Source organism: Poecilia reticulata, chromosome 8, assembly GCF_904066995.2.
Source record: "Poecilia reticulata chromosome 8, P_reticulata-male-v2, whole genome shotgun sequence".
Classification (NCBI taxonomy): Eukaryota; Metazoa; Chordata; class Actinopteri; order Cyprinodontiformes; family Poeciliidae; genus Poecilia; species Poecilia reticulata.
This window is the reverse complement of record NC_088837.1, coordinates 9,048,136-9,075,716: the sequence shown is the minus strand read 5'-3', so window position 1 is coordinate 9,075,716 and position 27,581 is coordinate 9,048,136. Positions and strand designations below refer to the sequence as shown.

Below are 27,581 nucleotides of genomic sequence, written 5' to 3'. Positions count from 1 at the left end.
TCAGAAATATTTCTGAAACTAATTCCAATTCAAGTCATTTAGATTTTTTTTGTTTTTTGTAAAGCAAAAAAATAAATAAACTTTACAGAAAGTAAATGAGAAATAGCTCCTCACTTCAAGCTTTACAAAATTTCACTTCTAACTACTAATAATACCGCCTATGATGTTGCCACCTCCAGTCGAATGCATGCATTCCCGTCGATTCTGAAGCAGACCTCCCACTCCAACCACGAAACTCCACCCCCACTTGATTTGAAACCTCCTCCTGGACAAAAGCAGTGTCCCTTAAAAAAAAAAAAGAAAACATACGAAATCTATCATCTTGATCAGATGGCATCTCACTAACTGGAGCTGGATGCCTTGGCGGCCAGTGTCCACATCATGGCTCAGTTCGCCGAGGTCCTGAACCAGGTGAGGTCGGTCCTTACCGTGGCGCTGCCCGGCGAGGTTCACGCTCTGCTGGAGGGTCTGGTGGAAGAGGGGATCATCTCGGAGGCATACAGGAACAGTTTGAATCTGCACTGGCTCAATGATGGGATTGTGCCTAAATTCACAAGCAAACAAGGATGCGTCGAGCTGGATGAGGACTTAAACTCTCCAGGATCCGTGGCTCAGTTGGACCTCAACCAAGAACCGATGAGCCAAGTGAGAACAGGCGGATCGAAATCTCTCGCTGGTGACCACAATGTGGAACAAACGGAATCGGTCTCATTAATAGAGGAACCAAACAACACAAGATTTACCCCGGAGAAGAACAAGTGGCTCCAACATGAAATTCTGCAGAGAAATCAGGAGGAAATGCAGGAGTTATTGGAAGAAGTTCTAATGGACGTGTCCTACTTCAGCCAAGACCCTCTTTCCTCACTGCCAGTGTATGACTGCACTCTCAGATCCAGTGATGAAAAAGCAGAACTGCTGAACGGTGCAAGCAGAGAGCCTCCTAGTGATAATGAAAGCATAAACATGGGGAATGAGGAAAGTGAGGAGGTGTGGTTACAGCAGGTAGAGGACTCAGCCAGGAGGATAGCTGTTCCTCTGTGGCAGAACTGGGACAGAGGGAGAGGGATGTTGCAGACCCTCCTGCCCTGTGGGCCAAGCGGCTGCTCAATAAGCGACAGGATGATGCTGGAGGGTGAAGCCCAGAGTGTCGTTTTGGACATGGAGGAGGAAATGGAGCTTGCAGCCGCTTGCAGTTCACTTGACACCTGCGTTGGCGACTTTGAGTGTGAAGAGCTGAGCTTCGCGTGTGACACAGATGCAGGCAGGTCAGAACGAGAAGGGCTTCACTTCTCTACCCTCAGCGGAGTTGCTGTGTTCAACGCGGACGACTTCAGGATCCTCGGAGCGACAAGAAAAGCCTCACCTGTTGAAGCCTGCAAAGCAACAGAGGCGGGATACATCACCCAAATGCGGGAGGGCCAATTCGATGTTCTGTGTCCAGTCGGCAAGACGGCAGACCAAGTGGATGACCTGTTCTGTTTCACAGCAGACGCACCATATCAACAATGTGGAGCTCAATCAGGACTGTCTGAAGCCACTTTCAGGGACCTGCTCCATTCAGATGTGCCTGTAGACAGCAGAACTGTTCTGCAAGATGCCTCTCATAGTCTCGCAGAAGGATTTACAGATTACCTAGAAGATGCAGAAATGTATAACCAAGATGGAGAATTCCAAGAAAAGACGGATTTACATGGTGGTAAGTTTGTTCATCATCATCATTTAAAGTATTTGGGCTCAAATTAGAGTACCGGAGGGTAACAGGGTCAGCTGAGAGCTTCAACGTTTCGAATTCTGAAAGAAGTGGTTTCGATTTTAACATTCCAGTGTTAGTACGGCTAGATCATGCAATCCTCTATTCTCTGTCCTCTTTATGTTATTTATGTGAAAAACCAGGAGTTTTCTGTAAAAGCAATTATAATATTCTAGTACTAAGACAGTTGGAGAGCTTTTTTAATTTTTCTCCTCTTGGATATATAGGTGCTTTCCAATCACCCCCCCTCTCCCCCCCCTCCTTTTATCTAGAACCGAAAGTCTGCCTTCTGTTGACTTGATAACTTGCCAGGCAGTTTGTTTTTGGTGAACGCCTTGTGGGGATGGTAGGGCTTACTTTCAGTTTCATCTTGTGTCAGTCAGCGAGTGGTGGGCTATGATTTCTTAGATCCCTTTCAGTTTTATTCAGCACTTGGATAATCTGTGATTCATAGCAGACTTTCTGAATTAAAGGATTATAGGGAAATACTGCAAGGTTTTATCAAAGCCAGTAGTGTTTTAGGAAAGGTCTTCTGAGGACAGTTTAAAAAAAAAAAAGCACAGGAAATCAACTCTTGGATTTTAACCATAGCAAATCCAGGTTTTGTAAAACCTATTAACACTTTTCACTAAACTAAACCGGGTTTTTGCAGGGGACCAAGTCTAAATAGTTTTGGCTCATCAAATATTTCTGGCATGCAACTCAGTAGTGGATACAATCAGCTTTCTCATATGTCTCCTGTTGTGGTTTTATCTATTCTGAATTGCACATTTTGTTGTACACAAATAAATGATACCAAACCAACTTTATTTATAAAGCACTTTAAAACAACCACAGCTGATACAAAGTGCTGTACATTAAAACACAACATAATAAAAAAATAAAAACTTACAGTTTAAAAACAAAAACATACAATTTAAAACTAGATCCCGCTGGTGTTGAAAGCCAAGTAAAATAGATGGATTTCAAGACAAGGTTTAAAAGTGGACAGTGAAGGGGCCTCTCTGACCTGCAAAGGCAAGTCATTCCATAACTCAGGGCCAATGACAGAGAAAGCTGTCATTGGCCGCACTGTTGTAAACATTAAGAGCTTTTACTATAAAAGAGGCAAAACGGACACTGCTAAAGGTGGACCGGTATTAGTTTGGGTTATGCAACCCGTATAGGGAGTTGTTATCATTGGTGAGCAAGGAGGGCAGGTACTTTCCGCGCAACACCTGCGCTTAGTGTTATTTTAGGTCAGATGAACTGAGTGTTGTTGGGTTTCTTGCTAGAAATATGATCTTAGGAGTTCAAACATTGGCACCACTGTATCGAGAAGAAAGGAAACAGTCATTTATTATTAATAGTCGTTCAAACCTTTAGATGTTTCCCAGTTTTAAGCCACTGAGATTATTTTAACTAATTGTATAACAATGTTTCATTTCATGTTACATGGCAACACACTTAAGTGTAGAGCTTAAGTGTGCTACCATATTCGGCCATATTCCTACAACTTCTGGGTGACGGATTTAACTGAACTCCAGGTGATGTTCAGTGCCGTAGAAATTTGTTTTGGTATCTGTACTGTGACGAACAGTTCTCATTAACCTTTTCTTAGATTTTCCTGTTGTTGTTTTGCATTCATGCCATAATTGTAGCCAGGAATGCTGATTAACCAGTGAGTGGACAGGCGTCTTTATCTAGAATGACTTGAGATATAGTCACTGCATTTTGTTCGATCTCCTTTACCCTACCAGCACTGACTGGTTGGACCTCTGTTAAATTAGGTCAGTCACTGTCAATGGAGTGAATGCTTATGCAATCACGTTTCACATTACATATCTGTATGTTATTATTTTTGTAGAAATTAGTTTTCACTTTGACATTAAATGTGTTATTGTATTTTTGTCACCCAAGCCAAATTTGATAATGGCTGATTTTTAAAAGCAATGAAATGGGTAAAACAGCCAAAGGGGCGGGAGTATAGTTTTTATAGGCTTTGTAAATAACAGGTGTTTATTTAGCAAACCAATTCATAGCAATGGCTGCTTTGTGGGAGCTGACAGTGGGTGTTTTGCATACTTGAGGAGTTTCTACGCACTTCCTTTCAGAATTGTTTTCAGCCATGTTGCAGGGATTTTGAGCAGACGCTGTCTTTTCCTAGGTCATTCCACAACATGTTAAGTGGATTTAAGTCGGACATTGACGCGGCCAATCCAAGCTCTTCATTATTTTGATTAGCATTTTTTCAGCCATTCAGTGATAGACTTCCTGGTTTGTTTTAGAGCACTGTTTTACCTTGAGGAAAGCTGAGGTATGTTTGACCACAACACCGAAAAGAGATGGCCATTGTATTCTGCCTGATTTCCTGCCTCCAGTTTTTAGCTGCCAGTGTGATGATGTCTTTGTTCTGGAATGTTGGGTCTCACTGTACTTAAAAAAAAAAAAAAAAAAAGGATTTGTAGCTCTTTCCACAATAAAGAACAGCAATGACTTGATTTTCACTATAGATTTGGGGACTAATTTGAACTTCTATCTTGATTTGAGCTTTTTACAATTCTACCCAAAATCTATTTACAGTAAATGTTTAACAAAGGAGGGCAAATAATTAAGTTGCAATTTTAATAAATAAAGATAATAATCTGAGCGTTACCTGTTATTGTCCTCGGTTATCTTTGTCTGTTAAAGTTTGTTTGATGGAGTGAGAAAAAAACTAAACATAAAAAATATTTAAGAGGACAAACGTTTTCTCAGCACTGTATGCAGTTAATCGACAGAGGGAGGTGTGGCAGCTTTGTTTGTTTTTCCCTCAGGTTTATTAGACTGATGTATGCATATCAAGCCTGTTATCAACGGCAAATTAAAGTATAGCTGCACCATGATTTTCTTTCTAGAGAGTTATTATTATTAATTTCTTTTATTTCTTGAGTTCTGTTGCCTCTGGTCTGAGACATAAAAACTAAAGTGTGGTTATGCGTGTGCACGCAGACCATGCGGTCTTGGCCCACCGTGGTGCAAACCAAGCCCCTAAGCTTGGCGTCCTGGTAAAAGTGAAAGCAAAAGTCCATGCAACTGCTAGATGCTGTTGCGCCTTTACGCAGTGGTGCTACGGGTTATCTGAGGATAGACTGTGTGGAGCGTTTGATGTGATGTGTGGCGTGAAATGTGCCACAATATAGAAGAAAATGCAGCAAAATACAGCAGAGAGTTCAGAGGACCTGAGCAGCGTCCAGAGAGACTCGGCAGGTAAATTCTTTGTCCTTCATATAACCGGACAGGTTGGGCGCGCATTTTCAACATACTTACGCGTAGCTGACGGATATTTACACGTAAATATTTTTATGCTAATTTTTGGGGCAATTAAGAGGAAAATATTTTTTTGCGTGACTTAAGCCATTTGGTGGTTATTCTGATCACATTAATTTCAGAAGTTTTTTTTTTAATTTTATTTTATTTTTTACCTTGAATAATCCTAAATGCATAGCCATCATATATTTTATTGTTAAGCCTGTTTAACGTTAAATTCAGAAGCACTAAAAGGTGGACTCTATTGAGCATGTATGTAATCAAACTCACTCTGGCCTGCACAGAAGCAGCAACAATTTAACTGCTGGACGATGAAAGATGAGGGGAATTCAGAGACCACCTGTGTTTTCTCGTTTCAACACAGTCAAGGTGAAACTATAACATGGGGGTCGCAAACATGCGCGTGTCTAGTAAGTTGAGAGTGCACAGAAAGTTTTGGACTTTCCCTTTAAGGACTTGGCTCTGCTCTTTCTGAAGGCGCATGCCTAATAATACAAGCAAACGGATGCTACTTTTGCCCTTAAACTATTAAGAGTTTCACTGTCTGTTCAACAATCTGTAAAGCCACATTTGGAGTTAATGTGTAGCTCTTCAGACACTGCCAGCGGGTTTTATTGCTACGCAAGTTTTTAATTTATTCCCGAAATTGGATAAACATGCTCACATTCTTTGATTTGAAAATATTTCACGCGAATCAATGAGAACCAGAAGGTAGAGGGAGATACAAATAAAACCTGGTTTTAACTTCCTGCTTTCGACATTAATATGTCGTGGGAGTAAACAAACGTGATGATAAATTCAGAGCCATGCTGGACTGGGCTGACAGGTAAAACCCCTTGCTTTTGATGAACAACATCTCTGCTAATGACGTCTCTGGGTTGCTGGACAGGAAGACCAAATTTGGTTAAGATTTAATGGGGGCAGGGGAGAAGTGACACGCCTTTGCTGCCTACATTTCTTCAACGTCACAAATACTTTTTTCTGACCTCACTGTCACATTTTAATTTAGAGATGTGAGCAAAGTTAGAAGCTGTTGCCTACATTGTGTCTCTGTGAGGCCAAGGCCACATGTTTACATCCATGCTAGTTTAAGGGCAAAATAGCATCCAAATGTAGAGTTATACATTTATAACTACAAACGTATAGGCGAGTATTTTCATGCATTCTGGAGATAATTCTTTTTTTGTATTACACCATTTTCCCATTTCTTTCCTATTTTTTGTGTTGACTCATCGAAAAACAAACAAGCAAACAAACAAAAACAACTCTGACTGAACTTCATGTGGGATGTTATTTATTGGAGTCAGATAAGCACATTTTCTTACAGAAGAATATGGGTAGAATTAAAGAAATTACTTTGAATGGTCTGTTGTTAAAGTGAATATGAAACGTTAGCCATGTCAGGTATGACTTAGCTCAAGGCTGCTCCAGTAGCTCATAGCTGGTGGCAAAATTGATCACAAAATGATCTGCCCCCACTTTCAAACCCAATATTAAAAGACAAAAAATAAATAAAAAGAATGTCCAACAAATGAATTTTCGTATATTTTTACTATTGACTCTTAGTTGTGAGAAATCAGATCAACATAAAGCTGCAAAGTGACTCTTTGGTGAAGTGGTTCCATATGTGGAGGCTCCACCTTATAATCATTTTATTCCCAGTCCATTTTCATCCTCTGCTCTTGTTTAATGATTAAGGACTGTTTACACCTCAGGGAACTTTATAAATCATTCTTTAAAAAGGAGATGCAGCAAAGCTTGGCTTATTCCAATCAGGGGAAGTTTCTGCGTTTTAATTTTCAGGACGAGTGCTGCCCATGAAAGTAACAAAAATGTCTGTGATGGTGGGGAAGTTTAAGAGAGGACTTATGTTATAAAGTATGTTAACGAAATGTTTGTGCAGCTTTCAAATTACACATTCAATAGAAGATAGGTCACGGTTTCAAGATAACGGCCGTAACTTCACTCGAACTCGGGTTCGAGTTCTACATCTACCAGTGAATTCTGGGTAACTGTATGTACCATCATGGAATTGTATGTTGAAGAAAAAGCATATTGCCTTACATCTTTTAGCCATTATTAAAAGGTCAGATATGCAGTTTGGTGAAGATGATGAGAACCTCAGACAGTTTGATGAAGCGTGTCCAAAACTTCACCACAAAATTTATGTTTGAATGTTGTCTTTGCATTTATTTAAAGAAGAGTGTTAATTTTCCGTCGCAACTGTTATTTTGTCGTTAAACAGAGTCTCCTCTAGGGCATCATGTGGCACAATGGTTAGAGGTCACAGACCTCAACTCAGCCGTATTCGTTTCCTTTACCACACGTCTTCGCTCCAATCCCCTCTATCTGTCCTCTTCCTGCCTCATTGCTATTAAATGAAGGTGATTGGGCCAAAAATATTCTTAAAACCAAAGCAAAATGACTCTCCTCTGATCAGTCATTGTGTATGCCAGGCCATTGTTTTGGTTGGGATTTCTTTTTTCTATAATATGGGGGTTTTTTTGGTTTCCGTATAGATAAGGCACTGACTGAGACAGGCATTTTATAGCTTACCTGTCCTGGCATGTCTTATAGTCTTCTATCCAAGTTTCAAAGATCACCTTGTTCTGTGTGATCTTTATAGCAAAGTGTGGGTGTGTTTTGGCTTTGTACTGGCTAAATCGAAAGGCAAAGCTCAAGGTGAGATCAAGATAAACAGGAATGGGAAAAAAAGAAAACACCCCGGAGGCTTTCGTTTCCAATAGGCGCATTCGGATATTTTCAAACAATAGCCTATTGGGGCACAGTCGTGGCCGTAGATAATTGAGGTCGCTTGAAGTTGGGGTGAGTTTCTGCTTCCAAATAATTCCTGACCAGAGGTGGACGTTGTTTTCGCTTTCATTTATCAATAAAATCAAGAATTTGCCTTTCAAATTTCAGCTGGGTGGATCTTCGGCGCAGTCTTACCACAGTGCAATTTTAGGCATGTAGGACACAATTGAAAATATATTGGTATTGAATAAATACTGTTGTATTTATTTTAATTTTGGTACTTTCCTGAATCCTGTCATTACTTGCAATTTCCTTCTTTGTGCTCCGGCCTTCTCTTTTATTCTCAGCTGACTTTCCAAACATCCTTTAGTGTCCAAATGGGGATTCAGTCTTTTTATTTTCAGTCTGTCCTTCATTAACCACTTCATTGCCAATGATGTCACATTTAGTTCCGTGAAAAAGCATTTGTGTCCCACTGCACTCCCTAGGCTTTTGCTTTTTTGCCACATTTAAATGTTTCAGATCATCAAACAGATTATTTATGAGACAAAGATAATCTGATTTCAACTATTCAGTCTACTCCAATGTAAAAATATAAAAATGTCCAATGTGTAAAATAATTGATTTAGTAATCTAGGGAGGCTCCACGGCAACTGCTGGGAAGGCCCACCACTGTTCCATATTTTCTCCATATCTGGATAATGAATCCTCAGTGTGGTTGCAAATCCTTAGAAATGGGTGTGTAAGAAATTAGGCCAAGCCGTGGTAATACATTTTTAAAAAATCTTACAGAGCTGTTCAGATTTGTCTGTAATGCGGATAATAAGCTAAGTTAATACACTTCCTTTGGAGGACTAAGGGACGCTTTATCTAAAGGATGAGGAAATGCATAAATTGCATTGCACCTTTTTGTGACGAGGCTTGAGTATGTCTGTAGTTATTTTCTGTTGGAAACATTTCTTACTTATCAATATGGCCGTTCTCAAAGGTGGAAAATAAAAAAAGAGACCCGTCCCACTGGTTGGTGATGGTTAGCAGAACTGGTTTTCTCAATAAAGTGAGTAGAGAATTACATCTGACATAATGTCATCCAGAAATAGTTCATGTGAGAAAATGAGCTCAGTCAAACCTGTCTGTTAAAGCGTCTTTCATAACATTTTTCATTGGTAGACTTACTCATCAACTGTTGTTTTTTTCTTACTACTTGTGTGTTTTGGTTGTTTAGATGCCAAGATGCAAGAAAACGACCAGGATTCCGCGGGCCTGTTGGATTTGGGTTTGTAGTTTTGATTCTTTTCTGCTAGTGCTTTACAATATGCCTCCTTCTTTATACATTAAAACACTCATTATCAAAATTATGGTTTCAGGTTATATAATGGACCTTTTGTGCGATGATGAATATTTAGGTAAGTAGTAAACGTTGAAGCTTTGTGGCTTACCTTATCAATTTTGCCCGATTTTTGAAAATGATTCTATTAATAATTATTTATTCACAGCTTCTCAGCTGGATCTGCTCTTCAGTAATGATCTGGGGCCTGACTGCTTTGATGATATCACCCAAAACAGTGAGCATCTATTTTGGTTATTTTGTTGTCTTATATATTAAAAAAATAAATAAAAACAAAAAGCCCCCAAAAAAGAAAAGAATTAAGCCATTAACTCTTATGATGTGGTTGAATTCAATATATGATACTAATTCTATAGCACTATTTGTAGTCTTTTTGAGTTATTTATGGTGGACACTGCCATGGGGTCTTTTACTTCATATATAAGGAATAAAAAGTTTTATTATTATTTTTGTGTGGGTTATTATTTTTCACTTGTGTTTCTGGCCACTGCCAGAAAAACCTTTTGCGCCAATTCCCGTTTTGAGTTTTCCTAATTCTCTAGAAACGATGCACTTCTTAGCCGTTGTCTTCAGATCCCTTCTGAAAAGGCACGACAAAAACAGCCGTTCCTGTCTACTGTGTCTGCTAGCCGCTTTGGTAACTTTTACACTTCCCCTTCTGTGCTCTGCAGGTGACACTCCTGTGGCACTGGAGGTCTCTGATACTGCTAACCACAACGAGCAGAGAGAGCAGCGGAAGCCATCGGGCAAAATAAAACCCAAGAGAAAAAGACAGAAAGGTTAAGGGAGCTTAAGTTTGGCTGTTCAGCAGGCTCGTCTGTAGCGTTTGCTCGTTTACATCTTAAATCTCTCTCTTCCAGATGCCCTTTCCACACAGTGCACCAATGGAGACTCCAGAGTGAAAAGGCATAAAACAACAGGTGACAGATTTTGTTGGCTCTTTGTGATTCTTTGTCTTTTGAGAAATGTTCACGTGAACATGCACACGGTCAAATAAATTGACTCATTGCGCATGGTGACACAATATGTCTATCTTCATGGTGTTTTATTTCTAATTAGTTATCGTCTTTACAGTCAGTCAGATCATACCAAAGTTCAGATTACTAAATCACGAATAAGTTGGGCAACAACCATATATTTTCTGCCCTTCTGTTGGTTGATAATAGGATAAACCTGACCTCGTAAGAATCAGACTTTGGCATAGTTCCCTGTTCTATGGCCTCTAAGTCATTATATAATTTTATGATATAACAACTTAGCGGCCTACTTTCTAATTGGTTACAAAAAAAATAACCATAAAATCACCGTCGTCAGGTAGAATGATGGCAACCATCTTTCTATCTGGTCAAAGTGAATGAAAATAATGGGCTTTTAGATACAGGATGGCTAATATAAATTCAGGCTGACTCATAGTTTTGATCCGGAAATCATTTTATGAAAAAAATAATATACTTTTCCTGTTGACAGTTTACATGTACTTAATCTGTAATGTGTCACTTCATTACTTTTTATATTGAAGGTGTTGCTGCAGTGCTTAAAAAAATTCAGCTCGCATCGCGAGTTGGTTACCAAGCACACCAACTCCACTATTTTTAGCTAAAACACAATTAAAAACAAAAGTCATAATGTTTGAATTTACATTCTATGACTTTAGTTTATCATCAGTAACACTTTCCAGTTTAGCAAACCTCATAACATAGTTTGCGAAGTGAAGAAATTCATGTGGTGAAAGGCTAACAGCTAGTAGTTAGCCAGGCTTCTTTAACTGATTTTAGCTATTTCAAAACAAGTCAAACTTTAAGTGTTAATATCTACGCTATTAACAAGTATTAAACTCTTTTTCAAGAGGCTGTTGTTAAGTTCTCTTAACCATAAAAAAATAAATGAAGTTACGCTAGTTGATCTTGTCAGCTGTGTAAATACACCTCTTAGACTGAGACTCACAAGGAGTCTACTGTAAAAGCAAACACAAAAGTTTGGATGTTATTTAACACCTGCAGCCTATCCCAGGGATATGAACATGTTCAATTGGTTGGGTCATACTCCTGACATCTGGAATGATGTCATTTCTAGAATGACATCATTCTGGAAATGACATCGTTCCAGATAGAGTACTGTACTTGTTCCTGGTTCGCTGTTGTCTGCCTCAGTTCATAGGGTTCTTCCAATCATCTCTGCTGAACATCTCTTTTGAATAATTTCTGTTTTAAGCCAAAACTAATGTTCTTAAAAACCTATCACTTGAATTGATGTAAATAAGTGATTCCAAACTACTACTAAAGACAATTCAGGTGGCAACAGTCATACTTAGACCACAATTTATTTGGAGATTTCTTTTGTTAGTCTGCAGCTGGCTAACCCCCCTGTTTTTTTGTTTTTTTTTACAGAACCACCAAAAACCCAGGAAGAAACTGCTGAGCCACCTGCCATTCATGGTGAGTTTCTCATCGCAGCTGAAATTATTTTGAAGGGAACAACATGAATTTCAGCGAATGGATATCAGCTTATGCAACACAGCCAAAAAACTACAACTGTTTTCTTTAGAACGTACATATAAAACCATCAAAACTTGATGTGACCTGGATTTCACAGGTCACATCAGCAGGTCACATCTATTCTGCAAAGTAGGTACATGTTGTTTATCTGAGATACTGAAGGCCTAAAGGACTTCTACTCTGTGTGGCTTGGGTTGTGAAGACAAAGAAAAAGGAAGTTTATTTTGTGATCTGAGATGTGATAAATCAAAAGAAGAACTCTTCCACTGCTCGACTTCCTCTATGTTATTTCGGTTGTACGTGTTGGCATGATGTTAACAGTTTTAGGTGGTAACAGACGTTTTGCTTCTATAACCCTCGAGCTTATAAAGATGACTATCTGATCATAATGCACCTTTCGTGCAGTGCTCTAGCATATATTTTGGTAACACTTTATTTGAAAGTGTTACCAATACTGTTGTATTTATTTTAATTTTGGTAAAATTAAAATAATTTTACCAAAATAATTTTAATTTTGGTAAATCAAAAAATACCAAAATTAATATAAATTGATATACATTTGTTATAAAAGTATTACTGATTGCACTTTAAAAATTTGAAAACTTTGTTATTAAAGGTAAAATTTAAACAGTAATGATTTCTTGGTTAATGTAAAGTTGTCATAACAAAGACATTTTGAATAATGTCAACTTTGTATTAAAAGTGTCATAATTTACCGAATGACGCTTTATGACAACAGTCATAAATACTCATGAAGGCTTATTCATGTTCATGACAGGTGTTATGTCATGTTTATGACAGTGTCATGACAGTCTTATTCACCTCCCTTCAAATAAAGTGTTACCTATATTTTTTTTCTTTGTTTTTAAATTGAAATTTAAATACCTTGTTCCATGTCAAAAGCCTGCAGCGTGGGGATGCTTTCTGCCCTCCCACACTGAACAAAACCTGTTCGTAGAAATCAGTAAGAATGTCACCTGGTGTTGTTTTGCAGATGCCGAAGCAGTGTCAGTTCCAGCAGAGTCTGTGGGATGCCTTCCCACCACTCCTCCGGGCAACCTGCTCGTGTTCCCGCCTCAGTCAGCTAATTCCATTCCCATTCAGTTCATCACAATCCCAGACCCATCTGCTTATAAGGTGGTCCAGCTATCCTCCTCCCCTCCTCCGCTTATTAGGCTCCCACTCCCAAACACGGCTGCTACGCCAACGTACATCTTCGGTGAGTAAATCTGTGAAATAATCCTGCATGCAAGGTCCGATAGTTAAGTTTATGGTGTTCAGTTTTAGTTGTGGCCAAACAACACTGGCTGGCTGTAAAGAGTTTGCAGTGAAGTTTGCTCACGTTTTGCTGTGGTCCTCAAACACAGAACTGAACCGGTCAGCCGGAACATTATTGTCAACATCGTGGATCTATTTATAGATCTCTAATATGTAGCCAAAACACTTCTAACCAGCCAGGATGTGGACAAAAAAACATATAACGATATCCTTGAGCCTCTATTGCTGGGATTTTAACAATGGAGCCTCTGGATCAGAGTTTCTGAAAGTCGGGTCAGAGTGCAACAGAGGGCTGCAAATACTAAGGCCTAAAGATAATATTCACATATTTGCTATAATTTTCACAACTGACTAGACAAATTAGTAGAATGTATGCAAAAAATTCAAGCTTTTTATCCTTACAGATTGCTGTTTTTTAATTTGGATCACTTGCAATGTAAGAAGAAGTCAGAGCCAAAACAATTGGATCATGTTTCATTTGAATGCTTCATAACAACAAACCCACACCCTTTTATGGTTTCCCAGCAAACCTTCATACAAGTAGAGCAACATTATTCAATTCACCTGCCAGGCACTGCCCAAGCATTCATACCAGTCAAACGTTTTTCACACTTTGTCATTTGACAACAATACATAAAGATCTTATGTAATAGACCAGAACAAAACAGTGCACAGCTGTGAAGTGGAAGAAAATGCATAAATGGAAAAATGTGCTGTACACATAAACCTGTTAGCTCTTTGTACTGCTATACCCTTAAATATAAAATCCATTACAAACATTTACTTTCAGAAGTTGCCTACTCAACAGCAAGTGTAATTTATTAGGATAAATCACGGTAGAAAATCACGAAGACCCTACGCAGCTAGAGCTGCTAGTGAATTTATTTCAAAGCATATTCATGTACTAAAATGGCCAAATCAAAGTCTGTGCTTAAATCTAATCTGGAATCTGTCACATAGCTTAAAAACTGATGTTCACAAACACTAACCTTCTAAATCGATCCCTGGTAAATCTACAACCGAATATCTAGTAACGTAACAGTTCGAAGAGATGTTTTCACCAGATAAGGTTGATTTTTTCATTCATATTATACCAGTTACGTTATTCACACGTCTGACTCAACTGAACAGAAAATATCTGAGAGATTTTCACCAGTCATAGAGGATGTTGCTCACTTTGACCACAAGCTAAACACACATGTAGAAAATGTACATGTCAACATTAACATCTTACAACTGCACCCAAAATTTAAAGAAAAAGATGGAAAAAATGTTCACTTTATGGGCTTGATGCAAACATCCCATATGTCATTCATAATAGATGTGGATGTTTTTAGCATACTTTTGTCTTTAGCTGTCTCAAATTCATCAAATGAATGTTAGGCAGCTGTTTGTAGTGAATAACCGCTGCCTTCTGTAATCCTTCTTCCTGTCAGTTCCTAATCCCTCTCCGACCCGCAAACGCCAGGTTCCACCCCTCTCTCCAGGTGAGCATTGCTTTTTATCTTAATCTTGCACTGCAAAAACTGAAATCTTAGTAAGATTAAATATCTTAAATTAAGGAGATTTTTCTTGTTTTCTTTCTGACAAGATAATTTTTCTCACCAAGAGGGATTTATGTAAGAATATTTTTCTTATTTTAAGTGTTTTTGTACTTAATTATCTCAGTAAGATATAAAAGCTTAATATTAAGAAAATATTACTTATTATGAGTAAATATGTGCTAGAATCTAGAATATCAATATTTACCAATCAAACTTCAAGTCTAGAACTTATTTTATATAAGTAAAATTTTCTTATTTCAAGCACATAAAGCGAAATCACATACTTAATGAAATGACTTCAGATAATTAAAACAGACTATGTCCAAATGGAATCCTTTGTGTTATTGTCAATGAAAAATAAAAAAAACCCCATGAACTTATACTCTTGTATAAGTTGGCAGAGTGTACTGGAAATTATAATTTAATATTTAAACGGTTGACATTTAACACAACAATTTCAGAGACAGTATCAGTTTATATATCAAGATAATTCTTGGCATGTTTCCATCTGCTAAGGACCTTAATCTGATCTCCTTGATGCGAGATATGGGACCTCTTACTGACATGTCATGAAATTTCTATTGATGTGTGATTTGAAATGGCTGGTTTTCCACACAATGAGAATCAACAATATTGATTAGCTCAATGTCATGATAAATATTTTAACTTTTGGTTTATATTTCAATTTTTTACTTTATAAGTTATTAATATTAGTTTGAACAATATTTTATTGTTCAAACTAACAATAACAAGTAGTCCTTGTTTGATTTAATTATGACATCATACAATCCAAATGGGAAAGCGCCCAAAATGTCAGTGAGATAGTATTAATGTTCAATACAACAGATTTTCTTTCCGATCCAATACCGAGTAAAATTTAAGCTGGTATTGGCAATGCAGATCCCATACTTTGTGCAAAGACAGTTAATTTGTTTCTTAATTAAATAAAAAAAAATGTAATCCATATCTTGGCTTCATAAAAAGAACACAATGTACTCTGATGCACTCATTTTAAACTCAGAAGTACATTGAGAACAATCTCGTTTACTATAAGCTATTTTAATTCAGCTGAAATATACAAATCATGTGAAAATCGAGTTGCAAACTAAAAAAAAGAAAATTAGTAAAGTAATAACCCACTAAATACATCCTTGTTTAATTATTAAAACTACTATAAAATGACAGCTGAAATAGCTCCATGTCTTTTTTTATAATCTGTCAACATGTTAATTTCTGAGTGAGTGAGCGTCAGCAGCACGCTGCGCATGGGCATTACGTCCTTACACATTACATACTTACCAAGCGGAAGAAAAAGTAGTTCCCATTAACAACGTTTCATTTCGGCAAGATCTCAATAATTTAGTTACTTTCTAACTTGCTCTTGTTAATCTACATTATCTCAAATTACTAAAGTGTTGAAAGTATTGATCCTTGGATCTGACAATAGATTTTAAAGAATTAAGTTCTGGTATCGGAAGAATCGATATTTCAGTATCAATCCGCACATCACTAACGGCAACGCCAGAGATCATTTAACTGCCCTCATTAACGGTTAATTCAGTTGTAACAGCCTAACTAAGCTTTTATCTACTGTACTTTTATAAGATTTTCTTTTGGCAAATTCTCTAATCTCGGTTGGACATTAATGACGATGGAGGACTTTTTTACGTGTATAGACCCTACAGCTGCTGTACTGAGAGGTAAGTTTAAAGTTGTCTGTCTTTCTAAGATAAGCTAACTGAAGCTAGTTAGCATGTCGTGAAATGCCAATTTCCATCCGCGGTTAAAGAGCCGCTCTTGTGAATATGATCTTTGAACAGTTATTAACCACAATGGCTGTGGCTTAAAAATAATATCGACACGAGTTCTTGGTAGCTTCCGTTTTTTAACATAGCTAAGATGGCTTCTCATTCGTAGCTTATGATTCGGGAAATGGTTAAAGGGCAATTCCGCCTAGTATTTCACTAACTGAGGGTGTTTGATGTGCTGTAATTAAAAAACTTAAATGCAATGAGTCTACAAGGTTAGATATTCCACACTGTTACCAGGATATTTTAAACACTATTTTTAATTGGTGAATTTAAGTAGTCCTTGTTTGATTTAATTAAAATGACTTTCTTGCCATCTTGAATTCATGTAATATTGTAATGGAGCACATGAACTAAAATAAGACTTGTTTTATTTTTCAAGTAAACCAAACTGTTGCCATGGTGAAGCCTATGCCAGACAAGTCTCCAATCACGTATTGCACCATCTACAAGAAACTTTGGGAATTGCAAGTGACGGCATCCTTCACATTCTTGAGGTAAGAAATTTATGATACTGATTCATCATTACAATGATTACTCCCTAAAACGTGGTTTGTTTTGTGATTGTTTTTCTGTCTGTGCTCCAATTAGCAGATGACCCAACAACTTCAAACAAGACCACTTTTCAGCTCTGTGGTGATCGTGAAACCAACTTTCTACTGGCCATTGGAACCATGCCTGCCCTGATCTTCTGAAAGGAGGACATCACAGCTACTACACCTTTCAGCATGCGTGTGTGGGGCCACTCCTCTCTGTGCTGCTGACAGACGTCTTGAGAATGGCGTCCGTAACTGAGGCAAGACTTCCACATATAAAAGGCTATGGCTGATAGGAAGAAGTTCATTGCGGAGGAAGCTCCTATTGTTGACATCTAATCCCAAGATTTTTTTTTGCTTTGGACAATTTGGTTTGCTTGACTCTTAGGGCATCTTATGAGTGCGGCTGATGTGTCAGATCGTCATTGTTCTGTCATTTTACAGGATTGTTTCAGAATCAGATGCCCATCCAGACTTTAAATTCTGACCAGAAGTCATGTTTTATTGTGTTTATGTGAAACTTAAACGTAATAAAGATGTTAAAAGTAATTGAACTCATGTCTTCATTTCAGCAAGCCAATAACATCTCTTGTTCCAGTATTCACAGGATAAATTTTTGGATTTTTGTCTTAGCATAAGAACCTTGAGTAAAGCTGTGACAAAATATATATTTTAATCCTATGCAACAATAAAAATAAACTAGATTTAGGTATATATACCTAAATCTAGGTATATATACCTAGATTTAGGTATATATACCTAAAAAGTCCCCTTTCAAAAACAAGAAAAAAAAGTACAAAAATAGGGTATAATTTTCTTAAAATAAGAAAAATTATCTGCCAACAGAACAAGAAAATTTATCTTGTCAAGATTTTCCAAAACAAGAAAAAATATCTAACCAAGATAAACCTACAAATATCTTAAAATTAGTGTATTTGTACTTAAAACAAGCCAATTTTACTAATACAAATAGAAAATATGAGATTTATTTTCTTAATACATAGAACATTTTCCTTAAAATAAGAAAATTTTACGCTATTTCAAGAAATTCAGTGTCAAGTAACATTTTCTTTACTTGAGATAATTTTTCTTAAAATAAGATAATATATCTTACTCGTATAAGTAAAATTGGCTTGTTTTAAGTAAAAATACACTAATTTTAAGATATTGTAGGTTTATCTTGGTTAGATATTTTTTCTTGTTTTAGAAAAATCTTGACAAGATAAATTTTCTTGTTCTGTTGGCAGATAATTTTTCTTATTTTAAGAAAATTATACCCTATTTTTGTACATTTTTTTCTTGTTTTTGAAAGGGGACTTTTTGCAGTGTGGGATTAATCTCGAGACATTCATGTGCCTTTGTGTAGATATTAATCTGTCTGTGTGATTTTTCTCTTGCGTTTGTAGCGGGCGGTGCAGTGGCGCCCTTCCTGATGAGTTCAATCCAGCCAGGCTCGATGTCGGACACAGCCAGCAAAGTCACGTCCCCCCCTGCAGCTCCTCCGTCCCCCACAAACGGTAACCTTGAGTGTGTTTCTCAGACCCTCAGTCCATGCTGGGTACTTTTTTTTTTTTTTTTACCTTTCTACAACGTAAAAACAACATAACTTATCTCTTTTCAGAGGTATCCCCATGTAAGGAGTCGCCAAAGTCCCCTGTGGTTGTGGAAATCCCCCGTAAGTCTGCGTCTGCAACTTCCTCTCCTTGCTTCCCACAATTATTATGCCTTATTGAATAAACTGGCATTGACTTCACTTGTTTTTCCTCTGCAGAGGCTGTGAAGGACTACATCCAGCAGTCAAAAATGCACATGAGTCAGGTCTGCCAGGATATGGAGGCAGGCCTGAGGCTGAACGCCCATTACGTAAACGTGAGTGTGAGCCAGAGAGAGATCGCTCGCACTGGGAAAAACACGAACAGATGTCTGGACAAGGAGCTCATCATAACTGGAGACATAGACCGCCAGAAGAGCTCCATGGGACAGAGTCAGGTAAGCGTGTTTCTTTTATAGACTAGTAATTTAGAAAATATCCATCCATCCATCCATCCATTTTCTTACACCCTTGTCCCTCAGTGGGGTCAGGAGGGTTGCCGGTGCCTATCTCCAGCTAACGTTCCGGGCGAGAGGCAGGATACACCCTGGATAGGTCGCCAGTCTGTCGCAGGGCAACACACAGGACAAACAACCATGCACCCACACACTCACACCTAGGGGCAATTTGGAGAGGCCAATTATTCTGACAGTCATGTTTTTGGACTGTGGGAGGAAACCGGAGTACCCGGAGAAAACCCACGCATGCACAGGGAGAACATGCAAACTCCATGCAGAAAGACCGGGGCCGGGAATCGAACCCAGAACCTTCTTGCTGCAAGGCAACAGCTCTACCAACTGCACCACTGTGCAGCCAATTTAGAAAATAAAAAATAAAATAATCTGCAAATTGTGACCATAACGAAGAAAAAAAATTTCATTGAGGAGCTGGACGTTATGGCTTAAAAAAAACAAAGTAAGTAAGTGTAGTGGGATCCAGCCTACTGTCACAGATTCGCCTCGTAGCAGATTTTACTGTGGAACATAATTCCAGATGAGTGGGAAAATGTGCGTATTTTTTATATATTCTAAAGAGAATACATTCTGCAGTGCTGGAATACACAGGTGCAATGCTACTTGAGACGCCAATGGCTGCTGATTACAAAGCAACCAATCCAGGAGTGCCGTTCATTGGCTGTACCCTCAAGAGCGGCGATAAGCAGGAGAAGGTCTTCTGCTAGGAGGAGGAAATAAGGACTGACGAGCTACGACATCTCATTTTTACTTTTCCACACCCTCCGGCATTTCCTCTTTAAAACTATCCATCCTGCTCTCTGGCCAAAAAAGAAAAAAAACTGTTCCTGGAAATTGAGTTCTTTGAATGTTTTTCACATAAACAAACATAACTACCAAATTCTGACCAATCACACAATAACTCTACATCCAGAGAGGGACGACGAAAAGTTGTGCAACTCGCGCAATTGCGACAATGAGAACCGACCCACGGCCCTTTGTTCCTTTGACTAAGCGAACGTGTGTTTGTCTTTTTTCAGATCTTTGACAGCCTGAATGGGAAACGCTACAACGTGCTGTTTGGCAACGCTGGCATGGGGAAAACAACCGTGATCAAGAAGCTGTGTCTCGACTGGTCCAAAGACTGCATCCCTCAGTTTGACTTTGTCTTCCTATTAGACGGCAAACAGCTCGCTTTAACGGAGCCCGTCCACAGCCTCCAGACGCTGCTGCTCAGTCAGTCCTCCTTCGCTCCACGCTGCGCGGACCCTGACGGGGTTTACTCGCAGATCCTCGCAGATCCTAAACGGGTGCTTATCGTTTTCGATGGGTTTGACGAGCTGCGGCACTACGAAGTCCTGCTCCAGACTCAGAAGAAGGAGTTGGTAGCCTCGCTGCAAAAAGACAGCAAAGGCCAGACCTTTACGGTGAAGCAGCTGTTTTCCAGCATCCTTCAGAGGGTCCTGCTTCCAGGCTGCACGCTCCTCCTCGCCACCCGCCCGAGAGGCACAGCCAGCCAGTTGCTCCGCCGCGCTGACAGCTTTCTGGAGGTCTGCGGCTTCACTCCAGCGAACGTGGAGACATACGTCTCCCAATACTTCTCCGATCCTGGACTTAGGGAATCTGCTTTGGACTTCCTAAAAAGCAGCAGCTACCTGAAACTCCTCTGCTGGAACCCGGCTCTCTGCCACTTGGTGTGCGCAGCTTTGGAACAGTGCAAAAGTGAGGCTGCCTTACCAAGAACTCTAACTGCACTCTGTCACAAGGTGCTCTGCTTGAAAATGGAAAAAGACAGAGGAAGCACAGAGTCACTTCCTGAGAAAATTAACACGGTTGAACCCGTGGAAAATACAGACATTTCTAACAATTCTCAGTGGATGAGAGTACAGAAAAACAATCGCACAAGGCCCAGAGCGTGTGCTGCTTCTGGTATCCAAAGAGCAAGGAGGACGAAGGGACAGAAGAAACTGGATGAGGAGAACGTGTGCGTGGACACCATCAGATCAGAGTTGCTGTCCCAGCTTTGCTCTATAGCCTGGGAGGGAGTGAAATCCAACTCATCTGTTGTTCCCAAAGGACGAACTGTCTCCACCAAACTCAGAGCTTTCAGCTTGAGGACGGGCCTGCTACTTTCTCAGTCCCTCATGAGAAGGACGCCTTCCAAAAGAGAGGATACGGAGGGAGGAGGACAAGTTAACAATGGGATAGAAGAAGTAGAGAAGGAAGAGAATAGAGAAAAGGGAGGAAACCCACAAATGTCTCATGAATGTGAAGATGGGATCCTGTTGTGGGCTAATCCTTTCCTTCAGAGTTACATGGCTGCTGTCCATTTGTCTTTGTCAAGGTAACAAGCAACTCTGGTCATAAAAATAAAAATTTGTCGCCCACAGGCCTCAGCTGTTATTTTCATCTCTCACTATTTTCCTTTTACTTTCAATTCTGTTTCTTCATTTCCCTCACGGAGTTCAATGTTTGTCTCTGCCCAGGACTGTGACAGACCACTCCTTTCTCCAGACCCTGCCTTTCCAGATGGGTGCCAAAGGCCGACGGAAACCACAGAGAGAGGAGATGGAGCTGACGCAGCGGATCGCCGCAGGCCTCCTGTTCCACAACAGGACAGAGCTACGGAGTCTTCATTCACACTCGGAAACAGTCTTCAGGGACATGGTTGCCAGTAAGCAAGCTTTGGTGATGAAACACCTGGAAGGTCTGTGTTTTGGGGATTTGAGTTCAGCTCAGATACTGGAGGTGTGCAACTACGTCTACGAAGCAAGTTTCACGCAGCAAGTGAGCGGGACGGACACCAGTGCCAAAATGCTGACCCATCTGGCATCAAATCTCCCTGAACTCCTAACATTTCGGGGCGTTCCCCTCAACCCGCCAGATGTGTTCACAGTGCAAAACGCTCTCGGGGCGGGCGGAGCTCAGGGCAGGAGTTTCTGTTTGGATCTGGAAGACTCTGGGATACAGATCTGTGGACTTAGAACGTTAGTGGCCCTCAGCAACATCAACACATACAGGTAAAACTAACTTTGTCCCAAAATGATTCAAAATGACCAATTCAAGAAGTGAAATCATTATAATTTGTGTAGTCCCACACTTTTCAAATTGCAGTGTTTTCAAACTCAGTGTCTCTCAGGGGAACTTTTGGAATTAGTTATTTGTAAGCTTCATAAGCAAACGTCTGAAAATCAGCCACTGTCCTCTCCTGCTCTCCCATGAGAGAGGTTTGACCTGATAGACCGGCCCACCGGGTCACGTCTGCACATTTGCAGTTAGCAATGCCTCACTGTTGCTTTCTTGCTATATTTAGCGACATTTCAGAAAAAAAAATTGCTATAGGCCAAAATCAGAATCATCCGGTCAGAATTTTTAAAGATGGGCAATCGGTGACCGGCCAAAAAAACTGCAATCGGTGCACCGCTATATTAGATTTCAATTAAAAGGGATGCAGATAATGTTACATCCAGATTTTTAAAGGAGAATCCAGAGCACGGCTACCACCATGCTAGGCTAAAGAGTCTCACAAAACGGCTGCAGCTTGCTTTTTCTTTCTTCTTTCAAAGCACTAGCAGTAACAAATCAAAGCACATAGCAAACATAGATCAAACATATGTTTTACTTTTATTTACCTCCTGTGACTGATTACATTACATTAAATTACATTAAATCCAAAGTTCCTACATTTTAAGTCCAAAATCCAGTTGAAATAATTTAATGCTAACTACCATTAGCAATACAAGCTAACGATATACTGTAGCAGGCAAAGTACTGCTTGAAAGTACTACTGCTTGACGTGCTGACAGTATACCACAGCTGTCATAGCATTTTATTTGATTGGTTTATGTTGAGAGAAAATCTTTCCATTTGATGTGTAGAAGTTCTGAGAAATATCTTCGAATTTGGACTTTACCAGACTGCTTTGATTCTCTGATCAGTTTTGTATCTCTGTAAAAACAAAACATGACGAGAGTTTAAGGAAAGTTCTGCCACTCTGTAAGCACCACCACGCTGTATAGTAGTGTTTAGAAAAATATGTATTTGATAAGAGGAAACACATTTATGATTCACAAAAAGGGTGAAGATGCAACAAAATTTTGCCACAGTTGTGCGGTTGCCGTACACAGGAGGAGCGTGCAAGCATTTCCTGCCTGCGATCGAAGCTGAGAAAAACCATAAACGGCATATTAAGAGAAACGTGCTTCTGGATCTGTACAGATATATAACCGCATTCTGTGCTTTTGCTCTTTCGGTATAGGTAGATGGTTAAATGGTGGGGTACTCACAGGAGAAAGGAGAAAAGTGAAAGTTGTCTCATCTGTCTCTAGCTTTCGTACGCCGATCTGTCACAGCCCAAGGATGCGTGCAGAACTGGAAAACTTTGTGATGGTGCAGAAAGCCGCTGCGACTTGCTTTAGAAATTGAAAATGACTTTGTACCATCTCTCTATGTCTCTAGATGAGAACAATGCAACAAAAAATAGAATAAACCTTTTGGTAGCTTAGAAGATTCTAAGCTAAACATCTGACAAATTTAGACATTTGGACTCAAGAAGGCCTGAATAAGTTGAGGACACTGTAAATCTGCATTTTCGATATAACGAGAGATTTGTGTTGAATTCAGATTGTATTGTGTTATTGTTGTGTGAAAATATGTCCGTAAGATATTCGTTCTAGCTGGAGTCCATAGCTATATTTAATGCTTGAAACACATGTCTGCACACCGATAGGTATAGTCAGATTACCTCAGTCTGACACATTTTGTCCAAAGCCACAAAACTACTTATCACCTAAAAAACATCTGACTTGGAGGGTTATGGTTCTCTGATTCTCTTTGAGGCCAAAGAAAGGTTCGAATAAAGAGCTGCAGTTGCCACGGATATGTCTTTGACATCGTTCAAGACGTAGACGAGCTGTGTTTGAGTAAAACCCACATGAATGTTGGGATCCTAGGCTTCTAATATGATCACTTAGACATCACTTAGAATCACTTAGAATAGATCACTAGTTACAGTTGTTGCAGCAACTGTATCTAGGACATTTTGAGTATGCAAGTTACTGCATACATGGTCTGGTACATCCCGGTTGAGCCTCCAAAATTGTTGCAACATAAATTCCAGTAATGATGCAGACTCAACCCAAATTGGTTGATGTTAATAATATAAGAGAAAATGAAGAAGAACTTTGGGAGAGAGTATGTCAGAATGCAATTATATATATATATATATATATATATATATATATATATATATATATATATATATATATATATATATATATATCTTGTCTAGTTTGTGTTTTTGTTGTGCCGTCAAGTTGAATCAAGCGTGTGTACATGTATAAAATGGAGCGTGCACGTTCCCTAGGGCCTGCATAGCAGACGTCGTCACCCTGTGGGAGGAGCTGGAGAAGAGGAGCGACGAGGGTCTCCTGCAAGGAGCGGTGTCCAAGTTCAAGATCCATCCTCTGAAAGCCACTCAGGTCTGTCACATAGAGCACCTGGAAAGGCTCGTCAGCATACACACCAGCAAGAGGCTCTCGGACAGGTGGGGTGCAAAAGACACACACGGAGATCAATGCACGTTTAAAATGTTCAGTGTTTGATTCATTTTTATGCTCAACTGCAGCTCCGACCAATCAAATTCCCTCCTGTCAGAAGGGGTGCCAGCAGTCAAAGAGCTGCACAAGCTGGAGTTTGAGTGAGTAACTTGGAAATATGATTCTGTGATGTAACTGGAACAGGATCGGAGAAAAATAGCGAAAGCAATACAAATAAAAATCGTATTGATGGTAACAGTCGCTCTTCTTTAAAGGCTTGGCCCAGAAAACAGTCCCTTGGCTCTTCCCAAACTGTGGGACCTTCTCCCCGGACTCCATAACCTGCAGCACTTGGAGTAAGTACACATAGCCCTCCATTTCAAGTCGTCTCCTCACACAAAAACACTCTTCTAACGATCCCTTCGTCAAACGTCCCACAGCGTGGAAAACAGTAAGATCGGAGACAAAGGAGCAGAGAAACTGGCAAATGCGTTAGTCTCTCTTCGCTCACTGGAAGTACTGAAGTGAGTTCATGTCTATCCCTTTCCTTCTTCCTCTTCCCCATTTTCTTAAGCTAAACAAGCTCGTTGTTTTCAGTTTGTCCGAGAACTGCATAGGCGACCAGGGTGTGAAGAAGCTAGCCCTCTCCTTGAAGGACCTGCCCAAGCTGCACTGTCTAAGGTCTGGACTGTGCATCATGCATATTAACGAGTGCCTACACAAACATCTATAAATGGCATCTTGTTTTTGAACCACAAAATTTCACTTCCATCTTTGTGGTCTCCAGTCTGTACAGTAACGTGATTTCCGACGAAGGGGCAGAGAGTTTAGCAGCTGTGCTCCCACACATGGCTTCGCTTACAGACCTCGAGTAAGTTTTCCGTCCCTTTTCTGACGTCAGAAATGTTAACCAACGCACAGGACAACTTATGGAAGTTTTGCTATGTGTGAAATGCAAAGCATAGAGAGCTGTATGGGCAGCTTATATTTTTAGATTGTTTGTTTGATGAATAAAGAAGGAACTGAATCCAGTGATTTCTCCACTCTGACTGAATGTAATTTGCGTCTGAAGCACTTGCATTCAGTTTTGAAAAATAAATCACATTATTTTCAGATATTATGCAAATAAAAAAATCAGAAAAGCAGCAACAGTGATCTTTCCCTGTTAATTATTTAATTAGTGAGACAATTTATGCTTTGGCCGACACACAGAACGGTAAATTTGATTGAGATTGTGCTGTTTTTCTAAGAAGAATGGCTAAAAACGTAATCTGTATTTCAATATCTCAGGGGCAGCAAATATGCCCCTGCAAAGTTATGATTTGGTGAGGCTGAATAAAATGCATGCCACACTTTTCAGATTTTTGTGTTGTAAAAAAAACTTGAAAACAATTCTTTGCCATTCTTCCTTCACTTCAAGAGTTTGGACAACTTTTTATTTGCTTATCCCGTAGAACAGCAACAAGTGAAAATGACGTTTGAGCATGTGAACAACTTTTACCTGAAAAATTTCAAGAAGCATCGCGTGTAAAAACAAAAAAAAGGATTTTTGCATAGGTGAAATGTTCCCTGTTGATTAACAAGCTTTGTGTTCCCCTGTTTGTTCTCATTTGACAGCATTAAATATAACAAGATGACGGATATTGGAGCACAAAGCTTGGGAGCCAGTTTGAGAAAGTGCTCTAAAGTTAAGACTTTGAGGTGAGTCACGTTACTAAACATCACAAGTTTTTTTTTTTTTATTGTTTTTTTTTTTCATGCCCTTAACTCGGTTTGTCTGATCTCATCCCAGGATGTGGAACCAGTGCATACCATATGGAGTTTTTGAGAGACTTAAGCAGCAGGACAGCCGCATCCTCTGGCAATAATATGGTCCTTTAAAAAAAAAAAAAAAGTTCTACCTTGCACTGAATTAATCTGTCCTACGTATTCATCTGAACACTACCCTTTAAGTGTTCTAAAGCCTTCAAATTATGACATTAAGAGCGTGTGAAGATTTGCACTACAATAATTAGCTGCTGTTCAGCTCTTCAGGTAAAGATTCTAGCTATTCTTTAAAGGAGGATTAATACTTCCACACTCAGGATCGCCTGTGTGGAATGCTTTATATAAACCTTGCACAATTTTATATCATCTACATGGAAAAGCTGTTGGTTTTTTTTTTGTTTACAATCATCAATGTACATTTTTGTGTGTGTTTTTTATGTGTTTGTTTTTCTGGTTGTGAGCTACAGCTCATAACCTGGTTACTTTCATACATATACGTCTTTTAATTGTGGTGTCACATGTTTATTTTTTTTACTAAATGCTTGAGGTTATTTAAAACCTCCCTTTTACACTTCCTCTCCTACGAGTTTCTGTTCCCTATTTGTACACACACTGACCTTTCAGACGGGAGTGTTGCCTGCAGCTCTGTGTGTTTTTACACGGTCTCTCATTGAAGGACAACGTCTGTCGCATTAGCAGTTGAACACAGTTGTGTTTGGATGAAATGTTACAAATGTGGAGCGAAATCCCAATGTTGGCCTGTGTGAATGGTGCTAACATCTCCCGGAATGACACTCCAACTACAGCACAAATCTAATAAATGGATTTGAAAACTGGAGCAAGTTGTGCTTTAATTTTTACACATGTAAACACACACATATCTATATTTTTTTTTCTCATCCAACTCAAGCTATTGTACACATTTATTCCCTCTCGGTACATAAAGGAACTTCTCATTAGGGACGTTCCTTTATGTACATCAGGGGAGCGTATTTCTGCTGCTCTCTGGCGCGCTCTTGTGGCTAAAATATGACATGACAACAGAAGCATGTACATTTCTGGCTAGAAGTATGCTTCTGGTATAATTCTGGCTGGCTGTTTGACTTATCTTTTTGGCAAAGTTGTTAGAGTTCATTTAAAATGACTGACTTATTTGCACAAACTCGGCTTTGAAGCACCGTTTTGGGTTATTCCATTATTGTTCTGTTATTGGAACACTCAAGTTATTTCTAAGTTTCAACAAGTTTCAAACTTGTTGAAGGTCCAGCTTTGGACCTTCATGAATAACCTCAAATATTCAACCTCTTTATGAACTGGAAACTAGGAGAGAGCAAACAACAAAAGAAAAAGTACCTGAATCAGAATGTGCAAGTTTAAACTTGACTGAAATTTGCTGCCATGCACATGAACAGTCCAAATGTCTTCTGGAGGAT

General features: G+C 39.3%; 1 protein-coding gene and 1 long non-coding RNA gene across 4 annotated transcripts; both read left to right on the top strand.

Moving 5' to 3' along the window:
• Window positions 1–294: 294 nt before the first annotated feature.
• ciita (class II, major histocompatibility complex, transactivator) lies at window positions 295–26,986 on the top strand. Of its 2 annotated transcripts, none has more exons than XM_081609822.1 (22): window positions 295–1,696; window positions 9,018–9,068; window positions 9,160–9,198; window positions 9,289–9,357; window positions 9,812–9,919; window positions 10,001–10,060; window positions 11,528–11,575; window positions 12,630–12,854; window positions 14,350–14,400; window positions 18,208–18,318; window positions 18,423–18,476; window positions 18,573–18,790; window positions 19,885–21,188; window positions 21,331–21,864; window positions 24,210–24,389; window positions 24,471–24,542; window positions 24,657–24,737; window positions 24,822–24,905; window positions 24,979–25,062; window positions 25,169–25,252; window positions 25,999–26,082; window positions 26,174–26,986. In XM_081609822.1, the coding sequence occupies exons 1-22, from the start codon at window positions 382–384 to the stop codon at window positions 26,247–26,249; spliced, it is 4,932 nt and encodes a 1,643-aa protein (XP_081465948.1). In that variant the 5' UTR covers window positions 295–381; the 3' UTR covers window positions 26,250–26,986. The 2 variants fall into 2 exon arrangements, with proteins under 2 accessions (XP_081465948.1, XP_081465949.1); XM_081609823.1 differs by lacking the exon at window positions 295–1,696 and adding an exon at window positions 3,667–4,978.
• Window positions 15,396–17,350, top strand: LOC145552489 (uncharacterized). Of its 2 annotated transcripts, XR_014088549.1 has the most exons (3): window positions 15,396–16,157; window positions 16,648–16,762; window positions 16,857–17,350. It is a non-coding gene; the product is annotated as an uncharacterized LOC145552489 (long non-coding RNA). The 2 variants fall into 2 exon arrangements; XR_014088548.1 differs by lacking the exon at window positions 15,396–16,157 and having other exon boundaries at window positions 16,200–16,762.
• Window positions 26,987–27,581: the final 595 nt, after the last annotated feature.